This window comes from Amblyomma americanum, chromosome 5 (genome assembly GCF_052857255.1).
Source record: "Amblyomma americanum isolate KBUSLIRL-KWMA chromosome 5, ASM5285725v1, whole genome shotgun sequence".
Classification (NCBI taxonomy): Eukaryota; Metazoa; Arthropoda; class Arachnida; order Ixodida; family Ixodidae; genus Amblyomma; species Amblyomma americanum.
Window position 1 is genome coordinate 199651334 of NC_135501.1, and position 15945 is coordinate 199667278.

A 15945-nucleotide genomic window follows, 5' to 3' on the forward strand; every position below is an offset into this window, starting at 1 on the left:
CGCGTACACCGAAATGCGGCCGCTACGGCCGGGTTCGAGCCCAGGAACTCTGGCTCAGTAGCCGAGCGCTCTAACTACTCAGACACCGTGGCGGGTAAATGAAAATTGATAAATTCGAAGGTATACCCTAGAAAAAAAGAGATAGAAAAGTGTGATTTTGACAGTACACGGCGTAGTTTTCTGTTTGCTGCCATGCCGGAGTGGCCTTAAATCCGGTGCATATTTGTACATCATGCATATAATCGATTTTGCCTGCCTGCAGAGAGACAGAAGGACAGGCATACAGGCAGACAGACGCACAGACAGACTGGGACAAGCAGAAAGTGGACAATGGAGGGAAAACTTCAGGGCGGCTTGGCAACATTTCTACTAGAGGACTTGTCTTCGTCTGGGCAAGGCGTTCATCATTGGCGGGGTTGAAATAGGGTCTTCACTCCGAGGAGGAAGGCCCGGTGAGGGGGGAGGAGGTTGTGAAGCGGTAATGGCGTCAGGATGGGGAGGTTGAATATTGTCCAGGCATGACGGCTGCTGAAGTTGATTAACCGGTTGACCTGCAAAAAGGCCACCACAGAAGAAAGGAATCCGGGGGTGTGGAGAGAGAGAGTGGGCGTGGGCTTGAAAGGATGTATGCCCAGCTGGGACAGGTGGCTTGGTATGACATGGCGGCGTTAGTCAACGCAGCCAGTCACACCAAGCCACCTGTCGCAGCCACCTGTTTCCAATTCATTTATTCCTAATTTTTTCTGAATTCACCTATTGGTTAAAAAATCAATAAATTAATTGGAAAAAGTATCACTGCCAAATACGGCCTTCGCTGTCCTTTGCGACAGCCCCCCCCCCCCCTTCCTTGTTTTTTTTTTCGCTACAGAAACACCCGAACACTCCGCAAAGACTTCACGAGAACGGCTCGCGAAGTACCCATGATGTGAGAAGACGATGATTCACTCCCTTTTCTGTTTCACTGTTACACATGCTGCAGAAATCGCCGTGTTTTCGGGGAATTATGTATTCTGTTGACATTGAACAAATGTAACCAGTGATGACACGAAATGGGCGAAACGATTCGAGACGTGCAGGTTTATTTCTCACATACGTCAAAAAAAGAAAAAAAGGTTTAAGTTTTTTTTTCTCTTCACGGTCTGTTTGTACTGCAGTGAGTTTCTCGATGAAATGGCCGACAAGAGCTTTGTTTCTTTTGGCCTCGCCTTCTTAGGCGTTGGTCTTTAAACCTGGACTTTGCTGGAAAATCGAAGGAGCTGCGAAAAATTTTCACTCCTGTGAGTCGACGAGCTTGCTTTCTATGTAGCTGCGCATCTTCTTCATTGGGCGAATAAAGATTTCCATGATTTCTATTTTGTTTGGCATGGGTCTGGGAAGGCAAATAAAAAATAAATGATTAATTTAATGCATGTGAGAGAGGAGAGACAGCAAAAGTTAAGTCCAAGTGCGAGTACGGAGGCAGGCACAACCATATCCTCCACCGTCTTTACCTTTGCCTCGCATGGCAAATCGGGTACTATATACAGGGTGGGCGGAGGCAACCGTTAAAAGGCAAGTGCTAACTGCCAAACGGCTGTAGGACACTGAAGATCAACTGTGACCACAAGGAGGTTTCCCTCTGAATTCTTACAGGTTCCTGCTAGTATAACTCAGTGTTAAGGCGATCGCGAGCAATCAACAACATGCATTCATGCACGCTCCAGCTTATAATGATGCGTCGTCTGTCATAAAATTCGCCCATTGGCTGGCAGGAATTGGCGCAACCAGATCGGAGCATTACCATTGGCTGGAAGGAAGTGACGCCACCAGACTGCAGCGCTCCCACTGGCTGCAGAGGCGTGACGTCACCAGGCAAGAAGCGACGTCACTTCCGGTAAAGGAATAACCAGCTGCTGATGCCATCGCATTGTCTACACATAATGGAATTAGGTGCCCCTGTGAATTTTATCAATGTGCGACCGGAGGTTCGTGAGGCAGATATTTGTTCGATTCGGTCTAATTTGTAATAATTCATTCCTCACTGCGGCTGGATATTTAGTTCGTGAAGTTCGTACATTGCACGTTTAGTCTTGCAATGTGCCTTTTCGACGACCAAAGTCGTTCTCGGAGGCAAATGGCCATCATTAGATGAGAAAAGGCTAAAAACCGCCTAGCGCGCAATGAAGAGACGCCATGGAAGAGACGCAAAGAAGTGTTGATATACAAACCCGCCCGGCTGCTCCACCATAGAGTCAATGGGGCCCTCAACAGTTCCAGCGCATTTCTGAAAAAAAAAAAACAGGACGTTGAGAGCGTAAACGCAAAGGATTAGAGGCAGCGAAGCTGCTTATTTCCTTTATCAAACCATTCACTTTAAATTCGTTCAGTGTAACTAAAAATTGGTTCTAGTTGTACTAAAGCCAAAGCAAGGCCCCTCATAATCTCGCTGTGATAAGTGAAGTCGCCACGCAGCTCTGCCGGCTCACAACGAAACTACTTTGCTAACGTGCTAACATTAAAATTCTGAGTATCCGCTTTAATTTGTTTTTTTGGTTCTTGCTACGCAAGTCGATTATCTGCCCTAGTTTTTTTTTAGAGATATTGAGCTTTTCTGCGCTTCCATTCATAACTAGGCTCTGTGTTCAAGGTGCACAGCTTTCTTTTTCTTTCTCACTGGGCAGCATCTTAAGTTAAACGCCTTCATAGATCTCCAGGCGCATATTTAGTTTATCCGCTCGTAGCAGCACCTCTCCTATTCTATGTGGAACAGATTAACATTCTAAACAAAAAACCCCTCAATATATACATTTTTTAGAACTGTGCAAAGATTCTTCATTCTACACTATTCTTTTTTTCAGAGAAACTATAGCGGAGGCGTCGCCGTTACAAAGTGTGTCAAGCCGCACTCGACGAGCAGAAGTCAGATCCGACCGCGTGAGTTTATAGCGTGCTGTCTCGAAAGCAGAGCTTGAGTCCAGCATGAAATATTTTGCAGCGTTTTACCGGTCTTGGCATCGACAACATAGATTCTTATCATATCTGAATTCATTCTGCGCTGCCTTCTTATCGTGAAAAAAAAATAGAATTGTAAACTTTTTTTTTTCGGAATGGAGGTAGCTCTCGCAAAAGCTTAGGTAATAGCGAGAAGTTCGACTGATTGATGCCCTACCTTGAGGTCTTCCATAAAGTCGATGAGATCCTGACGCTCCTTAACGTTGTGGAACTCTTTCAGAAACTGGAAGCAACCGAGTTCGAGTCAGTGCAGCTAACTGCGTTCGCAAGCTTCCGAACAAAACAAAACAAAAACGAGAGTGACCACAGTTAACAGAGTGGACTGGGATACAAAATAAACGAATATCCCGAGGCAGGCCTAAAGATTTTTGACAGTGCAGAGTTGTCCCACTTGCAGCACAGTTGAAGCATGTGTCTCTTACAGGTCCCATTAAACTGCTCATTTTAAGCAGGAATTTGGGACCAGCACGTCTAGTTCCCTTGGCTGCCATCACTTGGCGCATGACTTTGAGCATTCAAAAATACCACGCTGACGTCATCTGTGACGAAAGAGAGAATGACCGAGTGGCTGCAGAACAGAACGTGATAGGGCGCTAGGCTTAGCGGCTCTGGCTGTATACGCTGTCCCGAATTCCTTGCAATTACAGCCCACATGGTAAATATGACATCGCGATCACGTTTATTTTTTTAGAATCAGCAAAAAAAAAAGAAACTCACGATTTCCTTGTCTTCCAGATTGTCATACTGGCACAAGAGGAGATCTGTCAGCTGTGAAGTAGCGAGGTAAAAGTCAGTATGGGCAGGGAGAAAATGCTAACAGATGCAGACTTTTTGAGCGTGCATTTTTGTGCCGAAACTCTATTCAGACGATACTCATCGCACCGGGACAAGGGACCTTATTCATGCCTGTAATTAAAATGTTCGTGTAACTAAACCCATTTGCAATGCCTTGGCCCTGAGAGTAAATTAAATAAATAAATATTGGCTGCCTTTAGCTTCCCAAAGTACTCCACTCACTACAGAAGTATAAAACTCTAAAAGGCTTAGTGAGATGCGTGAATATATGCATTATTCGTTTTATGCTATCACTGTTCCGTAAGGTTTGTCTTGTGAACCGTAGCGTTTTAATGAGCGATGAAATCGGAACATGTGCTTTTAATTTCCCCTTTCTGGAGACCATATCACGTTTAGATAAAGTCCCCGCCAATAGCGGCGAAGTTCTGTTACCAGTGCACAGGCCTTTGCATGCTATCTTAAGGGCGCCTATTAACGTCAGCAATGACCTCGTGACCCAGTCGTTGGACAAGCGTGTATTGGCGCTCGAGATGCTAACACCATTTTCAACGCGGGCTGCAAGGTCACAGGAATTAAGTTTTGATCCTCGCGTGTTGGCGGCCTTACGCCCTGCACGTGGTCGCCACGTGGCTGGTGGCTATGCCTAGCTACGTGGCTGGAATCCCAGGTGGCTACGCCTAACTACGTGGCTGGGATCCCAGCCACGTAGTTAGGCGTAGCCACCAGCCACGTAACGGCATATGTCATGTCTCCAGACATGACATATGCCCTTTCGCGGGCTGAGCGCAAGTAATAGTCATATAGAGTACGTGAATGCTCATATGACCTGCTTGATCTTTCGTTTGGATCCAACATCACATCCTAAAGCAGATGCAGCCCTGCAGGCAAAGCGTGCTTAACAGTCTTCACAGAATAATGCTATTCCATTTTTATTTTCTGGCCATTCATCACTGACCCAAACGAGGCCACTACGGCTCTTCTCTCATGTGGATCTAACAGAGAAAAAAACCGTTGCGCTATAGGCATCGGTCCTTGCTCTATTACTATCGCCAGCACAGCTTCGTTGCGAGCCGCGCTTGCGGTTTGCGTTGCTTCAGGAAACCAGGACAGGGGGGCACTCACAAGGTTGGCATCCACACAGGTGTCCCACATCTGCTGGGCGAAGGTGTACATGGCGTAGCAGCCTATTGTCACTAAGACGTCCTTCTTGGACATGTTGCCGAACGCCTGCTCCGAAGAGAGAAAAAAAAATGGCTGGGGTTCAACGTGACTTGAACCCATAGTTATACGAGCGAAAGCTCTGTTAAGCATGGTATCCACTGTCACAAATCAAATTTCAAGGTCAAGGGTCAAGGTTAGGTGCCCAATGGTCATAGTCATATGATCACGGGGTCATGCTATTATAGCTTGGGCCATGCCACCACGCATTTAAGTTCGGTTTGAGCTTGTGAGGCATTGATTTTCGTCAGCCTCTACGTTTCTGCCCCGTAGGTGAGTACCGGTAAGATATAGCTGTTGTATACTTTTCTCTTGAGGGATACTGGTAAACTGCCATTCATGATCTGAGAGAAACTGCCATAGGCGCTCCAACCCACTCTTATCCTTCTAGTTATTTCCCTCTCATGATCCGGGTCAGCTTTCACTATATGCCCTAAGTAGACGTATTCCCTCACCACTTCCAGCACCTCGCTACAAACTGTGAACTGCTGTTCCCTTGAGAGACGAATCGTTTACCCCTGTTTGAATTTAAAATGGCGCCTCTCGCGATCCGCGAGGCAACATGCGCTCACCTCATGATCTACCTTCGGGTTCATCTTTCTGTTTTCCTCTTCAGTCTTGTTCACCCAGCGCTTTACAAACGCCTCGCAATCTTTTGCATTTTGGGGACCTGCAATAAGAGGATGTTTTTAATATGCAGCACTTAATATTACCAGGAGGATATGCGCCACATGACGGGAATAACTGCACCCAAGTGCGCTGCATGTGCCATCATTTCATCGCTTTTCTGGTTTTCAGCAAACAACATTGGAATTGTCCTCTTCGACATAACAAAAAACAACAACAAGGGATGAAGAAAGAGAAGTCGAAGCCCCAATAATGGCGCGCCTTTCACCCTCACCTCACGCCATTTTGGGTCCCTGGCCGATCTCAGCAGTGCCCTTCACTGTCCCATTCGCTCGTCGCGTTGAACAGAAATATTTTTGACTTCGCTCATGTGCAACATTTGTAGACAAATATTTTTAAAATTGAAAAACTTTAAGATACTGGTATCGAAATATTGAAGGCAATTACCCATTCTTTTAATATGTAGTAAACTTTAGTTGTCATCGCTTGCATCGAGCAATTAAGGCTGCCATCGAAAATCAATGGGGAAGGAGTTATACAATAGAATAGCGTTACTAGCAAAAAAAAAAAAATTAAGCCTGCCGACGGGAGATCTGCGGACGCATTGATTGCATCCATTCCCTCCAGTACTTCCATAAAAAGGCCGCCCCGGTCGCTCAGTGGTCATGGTGCTCGGCTGCTGACCCGAAAGACGCGGGTTCGGCCCCGACCGCGGCAGTCGAATTTCGATGGAGGCGAAATTCTAGAGGCCCTTGTACTGTGCGATGTCAATTCACGTTAAAGATCCCCAGGTGGTCGAAATTTCCGGAGCCCTCCACTACGGCGTATCTCATAGCTTGAGTTGCTTTGGGACGTTAAGCCCCCCTAAACCCGTGAAAGCTTACAATATATGAAAAAATTGCCCTCGAAAAATTTTTCTCGTTCAAAAAAGCTTCTTTCCAGAATTGTATGGATTCTCATGATATCCTGTTTAATCCCCTTTAATGTGTTAGCATGAAATTCCAGAAGGTGGCAGACGAAAGGTGATCAGCCATGGCTTAATCAGATTAACCACGGTGTCATGAAAATCGGTCGACGCCATTGGCTGGAGGGTCTCTTTTCAGAGGCATCTGCCACTTCATTCTTGAGTCGTATCCGGCTACAGTGTCATAGTGGCTTAGTGAAGTTACATGTAGCGGTTGGGGGCGTAGCGGTGCAGTTCGTATTCCAGGCTGCAGAACGCTATCACAAAGGAAGAAAAGTAGAGAAAAATGCTCTAGCATTTCCTCCGCATCAATTCAATTGATCCTCTTCAATTTTCTTTCAGAGATGTGTTGGTGTTGCGCCACTAAGAGGACAAATTTGTGCTTGAAAACTGGTCGAGAGAAACGAATACAAGACGAGGACTCGTCCTGCGTTCTTGTGCCTTTATTTCGTATAGTTTTAGTGCGCAGTTTTGTTTTCGCATCAAACGAGCCAGACGTGATGTCTACAGACTATCATAGTACATAACACGGCAGATCTTAACGAACGGAGACAACTTCATCCAGGAATCCGAAGCGTCGCTAGCGATGGCTTGGCTATAATGGTTAGCTTTGCTTGGAACATGTCAACAAGCCTCCGGAAAGCGCCTTTTGACTCGTCCTCCGGAATAGAAGTGAGACCCCCAGCAACGATTCCTGATCATATGCCCCAAACCGAAGACCCTCGCAGAAAACAACTCACAGAAAGTACTACTTAAGAAATTGATTGGGAGGCCCTGCATCGCGTAACGTCGGTAATAATGACTGGTACAATAACCGCGCAGCCTAGAGGCAGCTCGTTAGAGGCAGAGAGAAAAGCTACTAATTGGCTGAAGCACTCAGAATTCCGCCACCGTGCGAATAATCACTAATAGATACCATGTAGAAAATGGATAGCGATTTGAAGGAAAAAGGTCCTAGAGAAAGGGCAAAAAGGTCGATTGATTGATTGACTGACTGACTGACTGACTGATTGATTGATTGATTGATTGATTGATTGGTTGATCGATCGATCGTGTCGGTCGGTCGGTCAGTCAGTTGGTTGGTTGGTTGGTTGGTTGGTTGGTTGGTTGGTTGGTTGGTTGGTTGGTTGGTTGGTTGGTTGGTTGGTTGGATGAATGAATGAATGAATGAATGAATGAATGAATGAATGAATGAATGAATGAATGAATTTCGGGCAAGAAGAGGAGCATGGTTGGCGAATCCAACATAGCCTAAACATTTCGAGCAAACTAGCGTTACTGAAATACGTCAACAGCATACAACCGAAGCTCATGTCTGATTCGTATGGACTGAGTGAAACACAGGGTGTTAAAAGGTCTTGACAAGGTGTGTCAGTTTCATGATTTGAATATATTACAAGCAACCCAATAAAATACGCTTTATCCTCTCTACACCCAAATTCGACATTTGGGTATAATGAGTTGACTTACATGTGCAATACTGATGTTGTTATTTTTAATCTTTTTCATGCTTGTCTCATTATGTCACATTATTCTTAATGTGCACGAAGTATGCGGACACTTATAGTCAGCCTCATCACATCCAATCATCTGGCAATATTCTACTCAAAATATATTGAAAAAAGCTGAGAAAAAAGTTCACTCGGAAGTATACATTACCATCCGCAAGAAGACATGCCCTCTGACGACTCGGCGACCGATTTTCCGGCTCCGTCCCTTTGTTCGACTCATTCATGTAGGACTTTAAGTCCTTGTGCAGTGCTTCGCTTACACAGCCTGCCAAAAGGAGGCCCAAGATGGCGACCCTTATGGCAGTCATGGCTGCGGTGCAAGTGTCTCAGGTTCGAGAGACCCTCGGCTGTCTCGTTACACGGCAGCTGAGGAGCGACTCTAACTGCTCCTATCGGTGCGCCATCTTTGGTGCGGAGCACGCGGTTGCGTTTCGTTAACGTGTCCTTGATGTCTTATAATGAATACGTATTGAAACGTATACCTCATTCGCTGTAGCAAACGCGTCCATCTGGGCGTGGGCAGTAAATCTGGCTGCGCTTCATGAGAGGGTCATAACCTGGAGAGGCGAGTTTTATTCCCTTTTATTGTGCGTCTTAAGACAGTCTGTCCAATAAACTGTTGAGATCGTTTAATGGTAGAAACAAAGAACCGGATTTTAGGACCTCGCACTGCTTAACGTTTGGTGGTGGATGGAGATGGTTTAGTAATTGTTTTCAGCCATATGCCACACGAACGCCAGATTAGACTACTGCAGGAACGCAATTAATGTTATGGGGCTGCGCGTTAGTTTTCTCTGCTACTGATTTACCTCTACTCTTACCGCTGTTCTCAAAGAAAGGCAAAAATTTGGTACGTAATGTGCAGAAGTTAACGCAAATAGGTGGCGCTCCTGCGCTGATTGTATCTTTACAGCAAGATATACAAAAAGGCGTCGGCTGTCACTGCATAACCGACATAAAATAAGTCATCTTACGCATCACGCAGAATAACACGCAGGTCCTTATGGACGTTGCAGTTCAATGATCCTGACGACACCCGCTGTTCTTTAGCCTATCGCAAAAAAAAATGACGTTTCGCCTTTGCTCGATGCCTACGTGGAATTTGCTCCGCGCACAGTTTCACGCTGAGCGCAAACCTTTGTCCATATGCAAGTTTTGCACGTGGGCATTTCTCCTCATGCAGTTCTGCTGAAAGGTGAAGCTGAAAATTTCTCTCCAAGTTGCTTTCAGCGGAACGTCAAACGCGCAAAAACTGGGCAGGAGGAGCGTTCCTTGTCATGTTCGGTAGCGGTGTGCTTTCTGATCTTTATGTCTTCGTGTTCGGCAGAGCATGTCAATGGGCACCAGACAGCCTAGCAACGCGTGCTTTCGATTTTCTTAGAGAGTTAGTTATTTATTGTTTACGGCTTTATTCACAGGCAGCACTAGGCGTGAAACTTCTCCAGTTGGTTCAGCGCGAGATTGACGATGTCTTCCGGCGGTGCTTCGAGACTCGATGTGAACCAGGGTGCATTCGGAGCCGCTGTGCTGTCCAGGAACCCTTTGGAGAACATGGAGCCGAAAGAGGCAGGCTTGGGGTAGTCCGCCAGGGTGTTCAGGGGTGCGGGCGGGTTTGCGGGGACCAGAACGGGCGCGCTGAACTGACCTCCCTGGGGAACGTAGAACAGCACTGCCGGAACAGCTTGGGCCTTCGGCAGTTGCAAAAATTGAGGCGCGTCGGCCACGGTGACGGGCTGACGGACGACAGGTCCGACACTGTACCTAGTGAGGCCATTGAGTCGCACTGGTGGAGGCTGGTACTGCCTCGGCTGCTGACCTCCGTTGGTTCTGAGCAGGGAAGGCCTAGATCGCAACACCTGCCCGTTGGCTCCGACCCCGGTTTGTCGATTTGGCGGCACGTACACAAAGAAGGCTGGCTGGTCGTCCCTCACCGCTCCTGGAACCTTCGACTTAAAGTACGACTTCAGGTGGTTGGGCTTTTTCACGAGGGCAACGACGTAGCCGTGGGAAACCGGGGTCTTCAGAGTCGTCTTGACCACTCGTTCGTCCTCAGGACGGGCGCTCAGTGTGTCCAGGACAGGCGGGTCCGTTTCCGGCCCGGCTATGTCTTCTTCCGGCAGTCCTGGACCGACCACTTCTTCTTGAGGTGGAACTCCTGGCTGTGGTCCCGGCTGTGGCCCCGGTTGTGGCTGCGGTTCGGGCTGGGGCTGCGGCTGGCCCTCAACTGGTCGGTCCGGCGGCCAAGTTATGGAAGCCGTGACAGTTCTGGACTTCGGGCTGCTGGCGCTGAATTGTCTCGGAGCATCTGTGCCACCGTTGGCTCTGGCTTGTTGATATACGACCTGTGGTGTCGGGTTCTCCTGGTACGGCATGGTGTAGAGGCGCCCGACGCTCGTCTGTTGGAGTCCTGCGGGCCCGGCAGGCACGGGAACGAGGGGGGTCCAGCTGTACGCGGCGATGGGTGTGTCCAGTCTCTGGCTGAACTGGCCCCCTCTGGCGAGAGCCAGAACACTTATGAAGAAGGCACAGAAGGCGCAGGAGCCCATTCTGCGACTCGTGCTAGGTGCTTGCCTGCGTAGGAACATGAGGTCAATCCGTGCAGGTTATGCCGTGCGGCCATCGCATTTTCAGTGCGTGAACATCCCATGAAAAAGTCGCTAAAATTTCCTGATATACAATGCACTTTGCAAGCAATGCCCCAACAGAATGGAGGAGTTGGTAGTGCAACTATGAAATGCAGCGGGAAGAAACAAGATGAATGCCCACAAACCGGGGACGCAGTTCCAGACGACAAGAAGGCACGTCTTGTCTTGAACTGTGCATCACGCTGCATTCATCCACACTGCACTTGATGGTTCTTGCTGCACTGCAGCTCATCAACCTGGCATAGATATTCATATACTGTAGAGAGATATCGATGTATTTGAAGGAATTGTTTCATTGCACTGCAGTACACTTAAAGGGGAGAAAATCTGTAACAGCGCGGTAGATTTTAATTAATGTTTTGCGTAAGCCGGTCTGTGCAATGCATTTATTCCATTCATCCATTAACTAGCTCCCAAAGTGTATTTCGCATATACCTTTGTCTTTTGTAAACCTACACTGAACATGAAATTTTCTCGACCGCTCTCGCGAAATCAGACGGTTATGAAACGATGGATAAATAAATTATTGCCCTCCAGTGGCAGCACTCCTGTGCGGAATAATAAATAAATAAAAATATGTCCTCCTTTATTTAATGCAGAAATGCGTTCTAGCGCTTTCACGCCCGATTCTCACCCACTTTTGTTCAGAGCTCACGTGAATAATACTTCAATAACATTTGAATAATACTTGCATAACAACACAGGTCTTTGATCACCAGGACAACGATAAAGACGGTTCACATTTCTTTAAAAGCGCCCTTTAAGGGTCGCTCAATATTAAAGGGAACAGTGGAGCGCGTGACCACCATAGTTCGCGAAGCGCCGCAGCCGACGACAAAGGCACATGCGCAAGTAAGCACGGCCGGCAGCTTTTTCCGCGCATGAGCCTGCTGCCGCCCAATCTCGCCGGCTCTCGTCGGCAGCGCTTCGCGAAGCGCAGAGGCCACGCGCTCCCGTGTTCCCTTTCATATTGAGCGACCCTGTTCACCGTATACATGAACATGTGTAGCGTATACTGTGTACATGGCCTCGTAAGCAGAAGTTTAGGTTATCCATCTCATCAAGGTGGGGTTTACTGGAGGAAGAAAAATAAAAAAAGGAAGTAACTGACGAAGAATATACCCTGTACAGAATACACGTAGGCTTCTGTATGGACAATCAGTGGGAAGGCAGTTCTGCAGAAGTTGCCCCCTGCGTTTCGCGTGCGCAGCTGAATTTTTTTTATGGTACACACTCCTTCGTTTTAACGACTAGCGGTGATAAGCGCGCCGTCTGCGCTGCTTGTTTCCTTCTCTCCAAGCAGACGAACAGCTCACAAGTCTGGTTATGCTAGAACCAGGGGGATATACAGAATATCTGTGTTCTATGCGGGACATTCACCAGTGTTACCGTGCTCAACGCGCTCTGAGACAAGCCAAAGATAAGTCAGTAGCAGCAGCAGCCTTGCGCGAGCAGCAGAAGCAAGTGAAAAAAGAAACAAAAAGTCCTATCTTTATAAAATCGACCGCTACTTTGTAAATCAACCAGCAGCATCGCGAAGCGCAAGCACAGGAAATTCCCGGGACCCGTTTCGACGTACCTTCGGAGAAAGTCGCTCAGCTCCCCCGCTGCGACTCGACCACGGCACCCCGCTGCGCCAGCGTTAAATACAAAGGACCACGGCTTTTCCCCTGTGTGTGTTTACTTGGGCGCATCACCAGGAAGTTATCTGGAACCCTCTTTCTTTTCTCCACCTGCATGATATCTCAGCAAGAGCAAGACTAGGGTGGGAAGAGAGGGGTGGTGTAAGGGGGGGGAAGTAACAGCACCTTCAACTCTGGCCCTCTCCTTATGAGTCCCATACGCCGAGAAAAACACCAACATTGAACAGGGGAGCGCCGAGCACGTGCGGCTCTTTTGTATTTTATTGTTTTTTTTGTGCTCTGGCAAAGCGTGTGAAAGGGAATGGGTTCTAGTGTGCGTCGGTCTCAAACTTTCGGTTCTTCTGCAGGGTTGGAGAGAGGAGAGAGTGCGTTTACTGACAAACATCCGAGGCGTCACCGCAGCAACAACATGCGGGAAGACGAAAGATAGCTGTGAAATATTTGCGAGTGAACGAAGGAGTTTGTTTCGGCGAGAGATGGAAGTAAAGCTGATAGCATGTGAAGTTTATTGGGGTCTGTTATCTGTCGAAGATGTTCTACTTAAATGAAGGCATCGAGTGAAGTGCAGTAGCTTCGTGTGACATATTTATGACGAATTAATGACTGACCGAATTTGTTCAGAAAAGAGCGGAAAATGTAAGATGATTATTTTCCTTGTGTGTAATCTTCATGTAGCAAGTGTCGCTTAATTCCCGCTGCGTCGAGTCGTCAAAAAGCATCTCCGTCTGACGTCAAGTTTTGTAGGTGGCAGCGTCTTGCCAATTTCTGATCTTGGGTCCTGTTGTTATATCTTTATAACTGAGAGAATCGTAGCGTAGTCCTAGAGGTTTGAGCATTCGTCTCGCATGCAGGAAAACGGTGTTCGATCCCCAGTGCCGCCGGGTACCCAACGGTGATACAATGGGTACAAGCTTTCCCCTGGTCTGGTGCTCGGGTTGTCTAGGGTGAAATGCTTGAGAAATGGGTCTTTGACCCTACGTAGTGTAAATAAAAATACTTTGTGCCCTGCGCTCTTTGGCCAAAGATGCCATTGTGCCATAAAACTCCGTAAATAAAGCCATAAAGAAAGAAAGAAAGAAAGAAAGAAAGAAAGAAAGAAAGAAAGAAAGAAAGAAAGAAAGAAAGAAAGAAAGATGGATGGATGGATGGATGGATGGATGGATGGATGGATGGATGGATGGATGGATGGATGGATGGACGGATGGACGGACGGACGGATGAATGCATGGATGGAAGAAAGAAAGAAAGAAAGAAGGAATGAGAGAAAGAAAGATGGATGGATGGATGGATGGATGGATGGATGGATGGATGGATGGATGGATGGATGGATGGATGGATGGATGGATGGATGAACGGATGGATGGAAGAAAGAAAGAAAGAAAGAAAGAAGGAGAAGGAAGGAAGGGAGAAGAGAAATAAAGAAAGAAAGAAAGAAAAACTGTGACCGGCCCACTGTCTTCACACATTCCTCCCGTTATTTCTTCGGCGATAAGCTGTTCCTTACCACCTTCGCGCCGAAAAGAGTGTCGCGTCTTCTCTCGACAAACCGTCCTCTCAGTTGCGGATATAAATGCCGAACCACGTCTTCTTCGCAGGGCATGCCGTGTCGAAGCGTTTACGATTCCAGGCTGGCCCTGCGCTGTCTTCGAGCGCCGACAAGCAGCGCCCGATAAGAGACGGGGGTGCTCTCCTAAACATTTCTTCGAATGCAGCCAACGGTTGAACGTAGTCCAGGCCGGGCGCGGTCCCTCCAGGAACCGTCGCGGGACGGAGAGTGAGATGCATTGCGCGCAACGTCGCACGCTTGGTAGGGAGGTCACGCCTCTTACCTTTGTGTCGAACAACGTCGTATTCAAAGATTATCAGTTTTATGCCCGCATCTCCGGCTTCTACGGCTGTGGGACCCGTTTCCATCGATGATAGGGCAGATGCCTTTTTTTGTGTGTGTGGCTTCTGCTTTTCATGTTATCCCTCTAACGGTTTTGCATCTTTTTTTTTTTTTGCTGTGTGCCTTTGGGAGACTTCTAGTGCGGTGCAATCAGGCGAGCATACAATTTGCAACGTTTCAAAACGGGTAGATTAATATAAACTAATACATAGTAGCCTTGAGTGAATAAAACTGTTAATTACACCAAGCATCTCATGGAAGCATACAATTCTCATGCGCTGAAGACAAGGTGCGCTTCTCCGCCGTCTTGCGCGCAGTCATGGTTTTGTTGTGCAAGCTACGGAGTAAACGCTTAAATATTTTCCACCATAATCATCGTAGATTTGACCTGAGATAAGCCGATGAATACTGGAAAACAAGTTCTGCGAACACGTGACAAAGGCTGTAGAAAAACATTGGAGAGGACACTTAAGCTGTGCCTATAAGTTATGACGCAATAGGGTGATGGGTCAATTCCCATATATGCAGAATTCGTCATTCTCTATACCCATAGATCCCTGGGAGCCTTCACACCACTCCTGGCGCAGTGGCGCAGCGATTAAGCGATGTGCCACTGCCCTGGGATGGCAGGTGCTGTCACCCGTGGGGCCTTGTGCGACCCAGGTTGGTCTTTCCGAGCGACCAATCACTGATTTAACTGCCACCTGCCACGGTGGTCAGTCTGCTCACAATCCGGTGGGCAGGTTGTGACGGCGCCGTAAAGTCACATGACCTAGGTACCTGGTTTCTTTGCGAATTTTTCGTGGATTTTTCTCTCACGGCCAACGCCGACGCTGTATTTTGTGCGACACGAGCTCCTTAACGCTATCGGGTTAATAAATAACCACCTATTCTCGTCCCACGTAGACTCTCCAGATCATGGCCGCACTCTGCTGCTATATATAGATAGATGCGGCAAAGGAAACACAGAGACACGAGACAAAAAGTCGTCGGAAACCGCTGCTTCTTTCTTTCTTTGCCTGTGCGCTGTTATTCATAATGGCTTACTAACTTACCCATAATTCAGCATTATTCGCTTAGCACGCTCGTCTTAACCCAAATAAATGCGCCTACGCTACCCAATTACCGGGAACAGAGACCACCACCACCCGACAGCGATATAACATTTTCGTACTCAGAGCACGACTTATTTTTCGCTAAGGAAGGAACGATGCTGCTTGAAAAGAAATCTTTATTTCATGGGTTCCGCATTCCGTTCACCCAGCTGCAGGCTCTGCGTCATCGGCTTCTCAGCTAACCCCGTACTCGGTTGAAACATTGTCCACGCTGCATGCGGAAAACGGAAATTAAAAGATAAAAAAAAAGCGAACGGCACAACAGGAGTTTTCAGGGCACGCATCCTTTTGGTGCTGTTATCACTCTTCGAACTCTGAACAACAGAAACGAGGTTTTTCATTCTCTCCGTTACTCCTTCTTCTCGAAATCACGGCATATGTCTCATTGTCTTTCGGCTTCCAAACCGAAATAGAACAAGCCGGGACACCGCCTTTATCTTAGAGGGAACTCAGCCCCGTTCTCCCGTCACCCACTAGCCTCCAGCAGCGCATCTTCTTCAATATCTCACTGTTTCTGAGTGTACGTGTCCGCGTCGAAATATCTCAAT

The 15945-nt window shown here is 47.5% G+C and overlaps 2 protein-coding genes across 2 annotated transcripts; both read right to left on the reverse strand.

Annotated features, from left to right (window-relative positions):
* Positions 1–1082: 1082 nt before the first annotated feature.
* On the reverse strand, positions 1083–8574 carry LOC144135493 (uncharacterized). The gene is made up of 7 exons (XM_077668145.1): positions 8255–8574; positions 5577–5674; positions 4909–5013; positions 3709–3759; positions 3149–3214; positions 2208–2263; positions 1083–1369 (listed from the first exon to the last, which is right to left on the reverse strand). The coding sequence occupies exons 1-7, from the start codon at positions 8412–8414 to the stop codon at positions 1270–1272; spliced, it is 636 nt and encodes a 211-aa protein (XP_077524271.1). The 5' UTR covers positions 8415–8574; the 3' UTR covers positions 1083–1269.
* Positions 8575–9488: 914 nt separating this feature from the next.
* On the reverse strand, positions 9489–12509 carry LOC144135494 (uncharacterized). Its single transcript, XM_077668146.1, has 2 exons — positions 12331–12509; positions 9489–10677 (listed from the first exon to the last, which is right to left on the reverse strand). The coding sequence occupies exon 2, from the start codon at positions 10650–10652 to the stop codon at positions 9531–9533; it is 1122 nt and encodes a 373-aa protein (XP_077524272.1). The 5' UTR covers positions 10653–10677; positions 12331–12509; the 3' UTR covers positions 9489–9530.
* Positions 12510–15945: the final 3436 nt, after the last annotated feature.

What these genes read in the sequence shown, in the direction of transcription:
- LOC144135493 (XM_077668145.1), bottom strand. Translation starts at nt 8,414, where the DNA reads ATGACTGCCATAAGGGTCGCCATCTTGGGCCTCCTTTTGGCAGGCTGT. An exon ending in CCTGTGTGGATGCCAACCTT is followed by an intron (nt 3,760 to 4,908) that starts GTGAGTGCCCCC and finishes GCTACTTCACAG; the next exon opens with CTGACAGATCTCCTCTTGTG. An exon ending in ATGGTGGAGCAGCCGGGCGG is followed by an intron (nt 1,370 to 2,207) that starts GTTTGTATATCA and finishes TTGCCTTCCCAG; the next exon opens with ACCCATGCCAAACAAAATAG.
- LOC144135494 (XM_077668146.1), bottom strand. Translation starts at nt 10,652, where the DNA reads ATGGGCTCCTGCGCCTTCTGTGCCTTCTTCATAAGTGTTCTGGCTCTC.